Source organism: Lutra lutra, chromosome 4, assembly GCF_902655055.1.
Source record: "Lutra lutra chromosome 4, mLutLut1.2, whole genome shotgun sequence".
NCBI lineage: Eukaryota > Metazoa > Chordata > Mammalia > Carnivora > Mustelidae > Lutra > Lutra lutra.
In genome coordinates this window covers 114,082,425-114,097,104 of record NC_062281.1, presented here as the reverse complement: position 1 = coordinate 114,097,104, position 14,680 = coordinate 114,082,425, and the positions used below count along the sequence as shown (strand labels likewise).

General features: G+C 34.7%; 1 protein-coding gene across 1 annotated transcript in view; it reads right to left on the bottom strand.

Moving 5' to 3' along the window:
- Window positions 1-14,680, bottom strand: part of DPYD (dihydropyrimidine dehydrogenase) — an 853,664-nt gene that overhangs the window by 414,086 nt on the left and 424,898 nt on the right. Inside the window, exon 13 of the mRNA XM_047727240.1 lies at window positions 7,682-7,897. Within this exon, the coding sequence (XP_047583196.1) occupies window positions 7,682-7,897 (216 nt within the window). The remainder of the gene's footprint in view (window positions 1-7,681; window positions 7,898-14,680) is intronic.

Here is a 14,680-nt window from a genome sequence, read left to right as displayed (position 1 = left end):
GAAACTCAACAACAATAAAATAAATCAGTTTGACTTAATGTTTAAAAAGATTCAGATCTTTATTTCTAATAAGGCCTTTTAGAATGAGTTACAAGAGTAAATTGTAGTCTTTTGTATTATAATCCAAAGAGAATTAACTGAGCTCTGAAATATTATTATGTAACATATTTGTGAAATTTTTCTTAACAGCTCCAAATATTATTTTTAGCATTTATAGTCCTGACAGTGTTATTCCTGAATTCTTGTCTGGTTGATAGGTGCTAGCAATTTGTGCAAATGTAGGCAACTTCCTCTCAATTAAGATAATGTGGATCGAAACAAGTTTCTTGAAATCCACATGGGAGAACAGACAACCTACACGGTAAAAAGTCTGCAAACCTTATTATAGAAAGGAAAACAGGACTATTTAGAAAAGAAAAAGAAAAGGCTTGTTGATAGGACATGAGAGCTGTCTCCAAGTAACTGAAGAGCTGTCATGTGGAATTGTGGTTCAAATTAGAATCCTATAATTATTCATTCATCTAACAAGTATGTATTGCATCCTTCCTATCTGCCAGACATAGTTCTTGGCACTGGGCATACAGTAGTGAGCAAGAAAGACAACATCCCTCTTATATAAACCTTACTTTGAATGGTCAAAACAGAAAAATAAACAAGTAAACAAATACGTGATTGAGAAAATGATAATTTCATACGATGGTAAGTGCAGTGAAGAAAAAATACAAAATCAACCAGGGAAACGTGGCACAGGAAGACTGAGTTTTGGGCAGTCAGCACAGACTTCTCTGATGAGGTAAATTTTGATTTGAGAACTGACTGAGAAGCAAGAGCTCTAGGTTTAAAGATCTGAGGGCAGAGCACTCCAAACTGAGCAGACACTAGCAAAATGGCCTAAGAGAAGGAGGACACTGCCATGTTGGGGGAGTACAAAGAGGGCCAGTGTGGCTAAAGAAAATTGGCACAGAAGGAGATTGGCTTTGGACAATGGATAGACAGTGGATTTCTAGAAGGATTTTATTATTTTTTTTCTTTTTCAAGTTTTTATTAAATTTAGTTAGTTAACATACAGTGTAATATTCATTTCAGGTGTAGTATTTAGTGATTCATCACTCCCAGAAGATCATAAATCAAAAGTCTCTCTCCATGACACTATACATAAAACCAAAAAAGAAATAAAATCATGGGTGCTGCTCTGCTTGAGAGGCAGGGGATAGAAAACCCTCAGTGCACTTGATCAGTTGAACCCCAGTTCTCTACCAAACACTGATAGAGTCAAACTGCCTTCAATTCAGACATAAAATAAGAAGATTTGGAGAGGATAAATTAGAAAATATGACATACAGGAAAACATCTGGATTTGTATCAAATAGACCTTGGTTCAATCCTGGTGCCGAGGATGTCAGCTTTTGGATCAGAGGAGCAATTTCCATGTTCCCAAATCCTGGTCTGGAATAGTGATTTGCTCTAACCAACAGAAGGAGGGTGGAAATTATATTGCGCAAATTCAGAGTCTCAGACTCATCATTTCCACTCTTGCATTTTTAGAATACAGCCACTTTGTGAACAAGCTCCATGCAGTCTCTTTGAAGATGAGACCATATGGAGATCTAGGCCCAGTTATGCCAGCTGAGGTCCGAAACACATGAATAAAGCCATCAAGTACCACCAGCCACCAAGTCTGTCAACTCACTGCAAATGCATGAGTAAGAACAACTAATGTCACATGGGTCAAAGTCAAGCCCACACAGCTGCACCCTGACCAGACTGCCAACCTATAGAACCAAGAGCAGATTACTTGTTGTTTTAAACTACTAAATTGTGCTTTGATATACAGCAAGAGACAAGTAATACAGAAATTGGTTATGTTTGCTAACATAACAGAATCTAAAACATGTGGCATTGGCTTTCGAAATGAGAGGGGGGCAGAGACCTCTCTTGGAGAATCAAGAGTCAGCTGTTAGTAAAGGCTGGAAAAATGGTGAACAAACTGTTAGTGGAGGCTTGAAATGCAGTGTGAAAATTGTTATTGGAGACTGGGAAAGGGTGGCCTGTATTATGTAGTGACAGAACAATTGGCAAGAATATCTCTGGTGATAATTCAGAAGATGGAAAATGTACATAATGTATGTGTGGATCTGACTAAAGAAATATCTAGACAAAACACTGGAAGTGTCAGTTGAATGTTTCTACTCAAGAATAGTAAGGTACTGTAAGAGAGAAATTAGCTAAAAAAAGGATATATTTAATTTGCTAAGCAAATTTAGCAAAGCAAAAGGGCCCAGGACTTGCTGTGTTAGAAAGTAAAATTATTCTTAGTATTTTTTCTACCCTGAAAGGAAGAGATTTTCAAAGTAAGAAATGACCTTCGAGTAAAGATCACATCAAGAGTGTTGCTTTGTGATCCTTTGTTAAGATTTTAGAAAGATTTAAAGCAGGTCCTAGTTGATTCTCTCAGGTAGACAATATTGATTCTAAGAATCTTAAAAACATTGAGTCACAGCAGGAAGACATATCCAAAATGGATAAAAATCTGTCTCAAAAAGAATTATGAATGTGGCTTTAGGGTATGTAGTCAGCCCTTAATAGATTCAAAAAGTTTTTAAGAAAGTTTTCTGATGACATGATTAAGAACTAGGACTACAGGGGGCAACTGAAATAAAGATAATAGGGGTTCTTAACTTTCCACGGCAACTAATAGGTTGAAAAAGATACTCAACTGCCAAGAATGGCCAACACTGGCCATTTCTTAACTAAAACAGAACACAACTCAGAGGATAGAATAAGAGCCCTGAGAACTGAGGCAACAGTGGATAGGAAAAATGAATTGCGGAACCATTACCAGGGAGCAGGATGGGGTCCTACTCAAGGAACACTGTCTTACCCCCCACAAGGCAAGAGAGATAATAAAGTGATGGAGAAAGAGACTCAGCAATCTGAGCAATTACAGTAACTCCAGTTGAGGTTCCATATGTATGAATGAGGCCATCTTGCCAGTACCTGGGCATCCCTCCAACTGACTGAAAATGCATGAATGAGTCCAAGTGACACCTTGTGAAGCAGAAGAACTGCCCATGTGAACTCAGTATGTGACTGTGAGCAAATAAATAATTGTTGTTCTAAGTCCTGGGCAATTGGTTTAACTTTCTCACTCTTTTATTTCATATGAAAAAAAATTTTTTTAAATACTATCTTATCATTTCTGAAAAACATTTGGCAATGTCTACACTTTCTATGCACTTAACAAATGGTAGTTAATTATGTGTATAATAATGATTATTCTAACAACAACAATGTATATTACTAAATAACTTGTGCAAGATAGAGCCTTAGAAGCAGCTTTGGACAGAGACTGGATTCTCCCAGGCGAAAGCTGTTTTCACTAGACGTCACTGCCTCTCCACACTTGTCAGCCCTTCTCTCGGGTATATATTTACTTGGAAAAACAAAACAAAACAACAGAACAAAAAAGCCTACCATATTTAAAAATCAACAATTCATTTATGTTAATAAGCTAGATTAACTTATTCCATGGTGTCTCTGAGGGCAGAACTATAAAACATGGATGGAACATTCAAGAAAGGCCAATTTGGGGTCAATAAAAAAAGATATTCCTAAAATAGGGTTATCCATAGCTATAAGAAGCTGCATTGCCTTAAAGATCTAGCATTTTTCTTGTTACTAAAAGCACTCCAAAACAAGTTACATTTACCCTGTCATAGCTATTGACACATAATCTTAGATAGTTGGCCAGATGATTTTTATTTCCCTTCCTAAAATTGTGCAATTCATATTCTGTTTTCTCAAAAATTCTCTATATTTTTAAAGACTCTCAAGTCTTAAAACACTACCCATGCATTTAAAAACTCCACTGACATTTTCATTTTCAGACATGTATAGATGCACCACAAAAAGCAACATGGGATATGAAAATTTTAAATTGGCCTTTTCTCCCTTGATTGAGATCAATACTCAGAACAGTCAATTTTTTATGTGTTAACTGTCTGTTCATATGACTGAAAAAAAAGGAACTCAATATGCTTTTGACAAAAATCTATTTATTCATTTATTGACTCATTTATCCAACGAATATTTATGAAACATTTATCAAACTCTTCCTGTACACTAAACATTGTGTTATGTGGTATAAGGTTGTATTTTATGGAAAAAGCCACTATCAATATTTGATTCCAAAGAAATAATGAAGAACCTTAAATATTTCTCAGTTTTCGGTTTTTGGCATTTTATGTTGAGAGAATCTGTCTATGTGTACCTCTTTGTCTAGTCATCTGATACTTATTAAAACAAAATATATGCAATCAAGATATTTTCTCACTAAAAATCAATCACAGGTTTATTCTAATATCTATACCATATACCTTATAAATGAAGTGAATCTTTGCTTACATTTGAATCTGATTTGGAATAATAGTAAACACTTCTGAGTTTACCTATGTAGTGATAAAGATATATGCAACTTGCAGTCACAGATTACACATTTGCAGCATATAATATGTAGATGCCTGAGAGAACAAAATTTATGATATAATTTCCAAAAATAAAATCTTTTTATCTATTTCCTCTCAGTGGACATTGGTCAGGAGATTCTTTAATGTGCAGTCTAAATAATTTTTAATATTACCAGTTAAACATAGCATCTCTCTGGTTTGTCATGATAGTTTAGCTTTAATTAAGCTTGACACTGATTTCTCTCCCATTCTTTAAAATTTTAAATGCAATATATATTTATATGTAAAAATAATTTTAATTATATTTTCATTTCATTTTATGATGGTATTTTAAATAGCATCTTTATAAAACATAAAGAGAATCTCGAGAAAGGCAATCTGTGTATTTTGGGACATTCCAGGGAAGACTGATTTGGGAAGGAAGAATATAGTTAATAAAAGCCCTCTTTGATGTTATTTAATACAAAAGCAAACACAGATCTTTTTATATTTGACATTAAAAATCTGATCATTTGCCTCCCTAAAGAAACCACATACAGCTTTTATACAGACTGCACAGTAAGGAATAATAATATTTCTGTTTACTGAGATATCAACTGGCATTTCAGTGTAAGTCAATGGTCTATCGTTGCTACAGCGTATTAGACCTCAATCTGGCATCTACAAATGTCAAGAGTATAAAAAAAAGTATAGGATGAAAATCAAAAGCATGTTCCGAACTCCCCCCACCCCAAAAAAAGGAAACAAAGTTCACCTAAACATATTTGCTGCAGAAATCAGTGCAATATTCAGCTGTCAATCTAGAAAAACAACAAGGGAGCCACCCTGTCAGTAGGACAGGATAATAAAATTTCCAGCAGATGTTCAGGCAGGGCTCTAATTTTTACTGAACTCCCTTGGTAAGCATTTAATTTCTTTATCATATGCAGTCTCGGCAAATTGTACTTCATCAAAACTGTACTGTGAAATATTAATATTTCATATGATAACAAAACTCCATAGAATAACCTTTGTCATATTAAGAGCATCCAAATTTCAAATGTCAAGATTCTGAATTTTAATACATTTTAAGTAGATTCTTGAATTGGCATAATAAATTATAATAAGGCTAATTTAATTGGTATGCTATAATGTCACAGAAATGTATAGTACATATAATATTGTAATAGATGTCTTTAGTAGGAGGCTGTGGGAAAAAGTGTTTCTACCTACTGAGTTGTACGTTACAACATTTCATCAGTAAGAAAGCACAGACGCTCATAAGACAATTTCACATTCACAACAGGTTTAATCACTAATTAGGGACAACATAAGAAAACAAAACAAAACAAAAACCCTAGATCTCTATAAAGCAAATTGACTATTTTGCAAAAACATGTATGGGAAACAATTGTTTTTGAAAATGACATTATATAAGCCCAAGGTGGCATCATTATTTATGTCATTAAATCTGCAAAACTACATTTAAAATAGTCTTTGTACAAATATTGTGTTCTACCCACCATCAAAGCAAGTAACAGAGAGCTTCCTAAAGCCCTCAAAATAATGTTTTATATGCCAAATTTAATTTGCATTTGTTCCTTACTCTCTCTTTGAACCAGCATCACAGACCTGTGAATTGATGATTAAATTCAAATTGGAGGTTTAGAAGGAAGTTAGCTTCCACATTTATTTTTGCTGGTGATCCTAATAAAGGCAACTGCTCCTAGGTTACTGAAAGAGACAGCATCACAAATCAATGCATGTCACCAACAGAGTAAAGACAAATGTCTCTGATTAATCAGAATTCAATTTTTTGCAAGCAAACAGCAAATTCAAAGCAAACACCTTTTTTCCTACAGTTCTTTACTTGTACCTGATTAGCCACCTATTTTTGTTTACATATAAAATTTTTAAAACAGAGTAACTATAATGTAGTCATTAGATGGTATTGGAGACTCAGTTTTTCTCAATGGATTAAACATTTGATTACAGCTTCCAAGTTATTCTTAAAGGATGAATTGAAACAAAGACAAATGTACTATCAATATTCTACAAAGCTGTAAACAATTGATTAATGATATTCTAAAGCTGCATCCAGTAAGTTCTGTTTATCTTTACACTTTAACCAAAGTATGTGAAAAAGAACCTCTCTTTAGTTATTTAAACATAAAAACATTTATGAAATTTTTTATGCCCCAGATTTTCTAACTTTTGAGGATTCTCTAGATTTTCTTCATCACACTTACACATAGCATCTTGTAAATCTGTCAGAATAAGACAACCGTAATATTTTAGCCATACTAATGCTTGCTATTGATCCTAGTAAGAGGAGAAAGAAGGAGAGAATGTGCTTAATGGGGCATATTTGTTCTCTATTATTTTCTTTGCCTACGGATAAGGCTGATTTAAATAATGATACAGTTTTCTCAGTCACTAGATTCACACATTCTTATACATTAATTATTACTAACTACCAGTTAGTTAGTACTAAATACATTGATAGATTTAGCATTTAAAATTTTATCAATAAAGGATCTAAGAATGTTAAATTCTGCTGTGCTTTTCTAATTCAAAACCATATAAGGATGCAACCTTCTATTGTATATTTCATACTACTTTAAAAACATGAATTTATATGTTTTGTGTACCCTAAAGAATTAGTCTCAACCGTAATACGTACTTTATTTTCTACTCAGTATGTCCACTTATGGTGTGAGTACAAAGTCATCGTGCCAAATTAAACTCAGGTATATGTACTTTGAAAATCTTTCTATATTTAAAAATTCAAGAAGAATCTTATTACCAGCACAAATGAGGTACACTGAGTGATTCTTTTTGACCTGACCTGGGTCCCAGGATTATGTACAAACCAAATTCATAGTTTCTCCAACCTTCAGTTTGGGCAGATGTCCTCATCCACACACATCCAGAAATCACAAAATAATTAGCGCCAAAATAAAAAATCATGAGTTTGTGATTATCACATGAAATAGCCATTTTTGTAATATATATATTCTTGATGCTTCCTAGACAAAACAAAATGGGAAATTCATGGCCTCCCATGGGGCAGAAAGATTGGTAAGAAAAAAAAAATGAGCCTGGACTAATAGGTATTGGCCTGTAGTTGAGTAACTATTATTTCTTGGTCAGAAAAATCATGCCATCATAATATCTCTGCTCCAATTAAAATGCATGATAGACATTTAAACATGACTTCATAAATGTTTTCTTACCTTATCAAGAGAGAAAGTTTTGGTCAGGGCAAAACCCCATCCAGCTTCAAAAGCTCTTCGAATCATTGATGTACTGGTGGCTGGAGTTGCACTAGCAAGACCAAAAGGATTTATAAACTTCAGTCCAGCCATTTCCACACTGATGTCCACCAGATCAATAGGAGTGTAAAAGAGGGGCAGTTCAGGTTTGGCAGAAACTGAAGCTCCGTATTGTGACTGCAAAAAACAAACAGTCAATAACTGTTCTTGCATCAGATCTGATTTTTCCATATAATCTTTGACAAAAATCACTTCAACACACCATTCGAATTAATATAGATTACATCGGTATGTTTACAATGATGAAAACTGGCAAAAAAAAAAAAAATCAGCAGTCACCCAAATTCATATAATACCATCTTTTTCTAATTTAAAAGACAGTATAGAGAGTATTAACAGAAATAAAATCAATTAAATAAGCAAACAAAAAACTCTATTTAAAACATACGGAGATTCAAATACGAAAGGAAAAAAGTTCAGAATTTATCTCCCTGGTCCCATAAACCAGCCCTTTTGTACTTAATTTTTGGAAGATGTCTTTAGTGCTCAGAAATATGGGCAACAGCAAGTCAGGAGGCCCAAATTCAATTTCCAGTAGTCTCACTTCTGTTTATGAGATTTTAGGAAAGCCACCTAATATGTCCGTGTCTTTTTCTCCTCGACCATTTTCAGTACAGCAGCAGAAATGCTGGGTGCCTAATTTCCAACCTCCCAGGAGTATTGGAAAAGGCAGGAGATCATAAGCCACAGGAAGACATCTAATTTGGAAAGTGGGTAAAGTACTCATGTGCAGGAGAAGAGTTTCTTTTTTAGAACCCAAACCGTTACCAAAACAGTCAATGTCTTTACCTCTCAAAACTGGGAAATTACCTTTGTTAAAGGAACACTTTATAACGTTATTTTGCATTACGAAAACACTTATGCAAAGTGCATGGCACACTGAAGAGGGTAGGTACTTGCTAAATGTCTCTTCCTGACTGAGGAGGTTATTAACAATCTCATCAGGACTTTGGTTTATAAAGTGTCTCTGTCTCTTTCCTTTTCCCTCCTTCCCTTTCTCTCTGTTTATCTCTGAAAGACAAATAATACTGGCAAATATAAAAAAGGATGAATTTTCCAAGCCAAACTGAATGGATAGGGCTAGTTAATTCCAAAGTAAGAACTCCTTTCCCTTGTGAACCATCACTCAAAGGAAAAGTTGTTTGAGCATAACTTTAATTTTACAGGAGTGTGACTTATGCAGATAAAAATTGCCATGACTTGCATACAAATTATTTCCGGACTTCCACCATTTATAATGCAAAGTAAAGTTCACTTAATATGTAAAAAGGCATCAAACTTGTCAATTGAAAGACTAACATGTTTCTTGCACCTACAAAGAGGTGCCTGATCACATCAAAGCTACAACTACAGCAGGCATCTTCTGCCAGGAATGTTCTGGGTTTCCAGGCACATTTCTGAATATCGGTCAGTCTGGTTGTGAATACAACTTCTCCTTTCCTCATGTGGAATTGTAATACTATTAAAAAGATTAGCAAAGACAAAAGGTATAATGTATAATATAGGGAATATGTTAATTTGATCTCTGTGTGTGTGTCTCTGTGTGTGTGTGTATGTGTTTGTGTGAATTTGTACAGGGGTACATGAGGGGAAATACACCTTTGATGTGATTTTTCTCAACGTGTAATCATGGTTTAAATTAATCAGGCAAATTTAGGTTAGACTAAGGAAGACTTTCCAGACAGTACGGACTGGTCAACACTGGGAAAAAATCAAGATGTACTTTTCGTATCTGAGGAATCTTAGATATTTCAGGCAAGTTTGTGTCTGATGCTAATAGCAGATATTCACATGGTTCCATATTCTTATTTAGGTGAGATGAATGACACTACTAGTTTTCTTCTCTTTCAAAGGATTTGTACTGAAATATCTAATCTCTCAATCTTACAGATGAATTTGTTATACTCTTAGCTGCATGGCATCAGGCAACAGCCCAAGGAGGCAGATAGAGATGTACAGTTCAACATGCATTTCTTAACTTACATAGTTTAAAATAAATAAGGCAATGCCCTGAAATTCTTAAGATGGTTGCTGCCTTAATACTAAAAAGGGAATGACGTGGACAAACTTCGCAAGATTTTCCTTAAGTGTCAAAACAAAAATATAAAACAAACAAGCCAAAGCAAATAACTAACAAAAAGTAAACACACATATAAAACTCTTTTAAATGAGTAGCTTCTTATAAAATATGTATTTCTTTTATTGACAAAAATACTATTGATGTGTATGCATATATGATATAATCTAAAATATTTACTTGTAATAGGCAGTTGTTCTTCCTAGTGCCCAGACAAGGCTTTTGTTTTGTTTTGTTTCGTCTTTGAGACTTTTTACCACAGTGTGGTGCTACAGCAACCCAATCTGTCCAACCTGGTAATTTACTCATGCCCAATGTATGCCTCCTTTTCTGAAGTTTAAAAGCCTGTTCCCCTCTGTACCCTTGCTCAGACAACTTCAGAATTTCAAATTTCAGCTCTCACCATGAGGCTAATTCCTCCCAAATCCCATTCATAACCTTCAAACTCAGATTTCCAAGAGACTTCAAGACCTTTGGATATGGATGCTTTGCTGTTAATTCAAACTCAACTGCTTCAAAGTGTATCTCATATTCTCTTCTAAAGAATATGTCATCCAGATTTTCAATTTCACACAATACTATTTTTCCAATCATCCACTAGTGTTAGTAAATAACAGTTGTCAGTAACAGCCTAGATTATGTTAACTATACTGGTATTAAAATAAAAAACTTAATTTAAAAAAAAAAAAAGAAAGAAGGAAACAACCTAGATGTTGAGCAATGAAAATTAGTTCCCCAATAATACCACTGTAAAAAGGAATGTTACACTGGCATCAGACTAATGCAGAAACTGAACAAGAAAAAAAAAGTACTGACATGAAAGAGTGTTTATCTTGTACTAAGTGAAAAAATAGTGAGTTAACATTATTTGTAAGTCCAAAAGTTTTCAGTAAAAAATAAGGAAGTAAATAAATATCTAATATATATATTTATTACAATAGTATATGTTATTATGTCTGTTGCTATACATCTCTGTTTACCATCTGTCATAAAGAGTAAATATCAATATGTAACTAATCTCATTTGAACTAGGTGGGACTGGGATGACCTTTAATTTCTAGATTTTTGCTCATTTTACCTTTTATACTTTCAATAGTGAACGTAAATTAATTTATATGAAACAAATAGAATCAAAGGAATACTAAAATAGTTTTATAAAAGAATCAATGAAAAACCAGTAAGTGAAGATTGAGGTAAATAGACGCTCTTTAGCTTCCTTCACAGATTGTCTGCCCCAAACCAATCCTTTCAGCTATATTTAATATTACACATAAACTTAAAAACATTTAGAACTAGAACAATCAAAGAGATAATCAACCTTAAAAGCTTTATTTTATAAAGAGAAAACTAAGGGTAAAGGAGGTTAAGTGAGTACCTGTAAGTTATTCAGCTAGTGGCAGATCCAGAATAAAGTGTGTATTTTTTCTAGTTTCTTGGTCAGTTTTCCTCCCACCACCTTAAGCCATCTCTCAGAAATCAAATGTTTCAGTCCTTCTTCCTCAAAAATACTCTGTGCCATCCTGCCTCTGTACCTTTTCCCATCTCATCTCTCTTCTCCACCTACTCTAAAATTTCCCAATCTGAAGCACTCCCTGGCCACTATAGATAAATAATTTTATCTTGACTACTCCTAGGGCATAAAAAATAACATTATTTCAATTCACTGATTACACTGAAAATATCTGGTTATATACTTAATTACTAATATGCTAAAACTTATCCACATCTTCAGGAAGCCAAATTCAAATTTCTTTTCAGGGCATATACTTGCTGCTTGCATAATGTGGGGCCCATGAACTCAGACACAATTCTTAACATTCATATAAAACTATTTTTGTTCATATATTTATTGAGAACTTGAGGTTACAGAGATGAACAAAACAGAAAGGTCTCTGGAGCTCACAAACAGAAGAATGCAAATAAAGCTACCAACCAACCAACGACACACAGAATTAAAACCAAGGCTAGTTCATCACACTGCTACATGTCTCCATGAATTATTATGTATTTCCACTGGCCTAACATATAACCCAAGTCTTTCTTCACCCATCAAATGACTATTCATCTTTCCAAACTCAGTTCTTTTACCCAAGTATATGCTTCCTGGGGCATTTCCTTAATGCATTCCATTCCCTTGTCTAACATATCTTACTGTCATCTCTGCTATGTTGCAATTTAAAATATGCCTGTACCTCGGTAGTCATCAAACTGGGCTGTGTATGTTGATTTTCTCTTCAAAAAAACATAAGCTTCTTGAGGGCAGTGATCATATCTTATTAAAATCAGTAAGTGAGGGGTGCCTGGGTGGCTGAGTGGGTTACAGACTCTGCCTTTGGCTCAGGTCATGATCCCAGGGTCCTGGGATGGAGCCCCAAGTCGGGCTCTCTGCTCAGCAGGGAGCCTGCTTTCCCCTCCCTCTCTCTCTGCCTGCCTCTCTGCCTGCTTGTGATCTCTGTCAAATAAATAAATAAAATCTTAAAAAAAAAAAATTAAGGGGCACCTGGGTGGCTCAGTTGTTGAGCATCTGCCTGGGCTCAGGTCATGATCCCAGGACCCTGGGATCAAGCCCCACATTGGGCTCCCTGCTTCACGGGAAGCCTGCTTCTACCTTTCCCTCTCTTACTCCCCTGCCTGTGTTCCCTCTCTCACTGTCTCTCTCTCTCTCTCTCTCTGCCAAATAAATAAAATCTTTAAAAAAAAATTTTTTTTTTAAATCAGTAAGTGAAAAAAATCAGTATCTCCATTAGAGTTAGAAATATATGTAATAATGTTTGTATTATGTACTATATATACACATATATACACATATACATGTATATAAAATACCCTTAAAGGTAACTCTGCCCTCTTAGAGACAAAGGTAAATAAAATCACTTTTCCACACGGCAACTTCAGATATGTTTTAAATAACTATTATATTCTTCCCAAATCTCCTTTTTCCCCAGGCTTTTTGCACTTTAATTGTCCTTTGTTGAATATCTCATTTGCCTTTTATGTTCTGAAAGTGAGAACTGTCCTAACATAGTTGAAAGGGTTAAATGCAAGAACTCGAATTTATGTGATTTCCTCCATCCTTTCCCTTTCTAAAACAGGGACTGTCTTATAATCTGGACATTACCATGGTTTCTTTGGTTTTCCAAAATATACTTAATGGAAATGCCAAAGGAACAAAACTTATAGAATTAAAAGAGGGTAAAGTGATAAAGAATTGAGAGGAAGACAGAGAGGGGGAGGTAAAAATAGAGATTAAGGAAAAGTGAGATGTCGAGCAGATTTTTACAGTGTAAGGGTAAAAAGTGACATTTCTTCTACAGAAGCCATTGTCAGACATTAAGAGACATTGTAAATGAGAGAGATGTCTAAAGATGACTTTTTAGTAAGTTTGCTTTTTCCCTCTCAGAATTTTTTAAGGGGAGATTTGAGTGAAGATTTTAGTCACTTAAAATTCCACATAAAAAAATTATCTGCGTGGCATGCATAAACCATGAGAGGTCCCAAATTTATATGGGTTACACTTAGATTTTCTCATTTCATTTCCACCTACAAAATCCTTCAAGGTTCTTCACTACCTGCAGAATATAGTACCAGCTCCTCAGCATTCATTATATAACTGCAGCTGTGATCTGGGCTCTTCCCACTCCCCACACTTTCTAGTCTCCTCTTTTAGCCTTTCTTATCTCATCTACTTCTACTCCCTCACAACATTTTATGCTTCCATTTATTAAACTACTTATAATTTCTCAAACAAAACAGTATCATTAATGTACCTATGCATTTTGACTTTTTTTTTTTTTTTTTTTCTTCTAAAATGTCCTTTCCTGCCTGGCTTCTCTGCTTTGAATGCTGCAACCAATCTTCAAGAGTCAGTCCTGTTGTCATCTTCGCTATGAAACTTGCCTGGCTATCCACAAACAAAGTTGTTCTCTTATCATACTCTGTACTAGTTTGTTTCCATATATGTGTCTCCTTCTAATTTAATTTAAGCACCTAGCATAAGACATGGCAGAAAGATGCTCAAAATATTAGTTGAATACATTAGACTAGTGACCTTTACTTAGTCTTTTCTACATTAGTCCCCCAGTAAGATGATAATCAACTTACATGAAATTATCATCAAATGTTTTCCAGATATATATTCCATTATTCTATGATTCTAGAGTAACTTTCAGCTCTTACCATTGGAAGACTGTTGAGTTTAGCAAAGGCACTAAAAAGAATTATTTAATGCAATGGTAAATAACTACACCAGGCAATTAAGTTAATAATATAACTGTATATGTTCTATATCAGGCACAGAAAGTGACATAAACATTTACTGACCACAATTTTGCCAAGATCTAGTTGAAAATGAAACATTTTTCTGCCCCACATGATTTTTAACTTCCAGCTTAGATGGGATTTGACTGCAAGCAATAGAAACTAGCCTCAGGCGGCTGTTAAGAGCAAGGGTACAGAAGCATCTCTTGAAACTCAGGAAGGCAGCTAACCTTCATCGAAAGCCATATAATCTGTCTCTCCCTCTCTGTACTCTTCTACATGCTTCTAGTTTAGTCTTCCATCTCTGCCAACTGGCTTCCTCTGATTCTTTATGCAGAATGGTTGCTATTCTATAGGTCTAGCCCAGTCACTTCTAACTCTACATATTAAAAACATTAGAAGAGTTTTAAAAATTCTGATGTCTTGGTTAGATAGACTCCACACTAATTACATCAGAATTGCTTGGAGTACGGCTCAAGGAATAGTAGTTTTTGAACACACTTCAAGGAATTGAACTGTGAATCCAAGGCTGAGAACTATTTCTTTAGCCATGCCAAAGCTCCCCT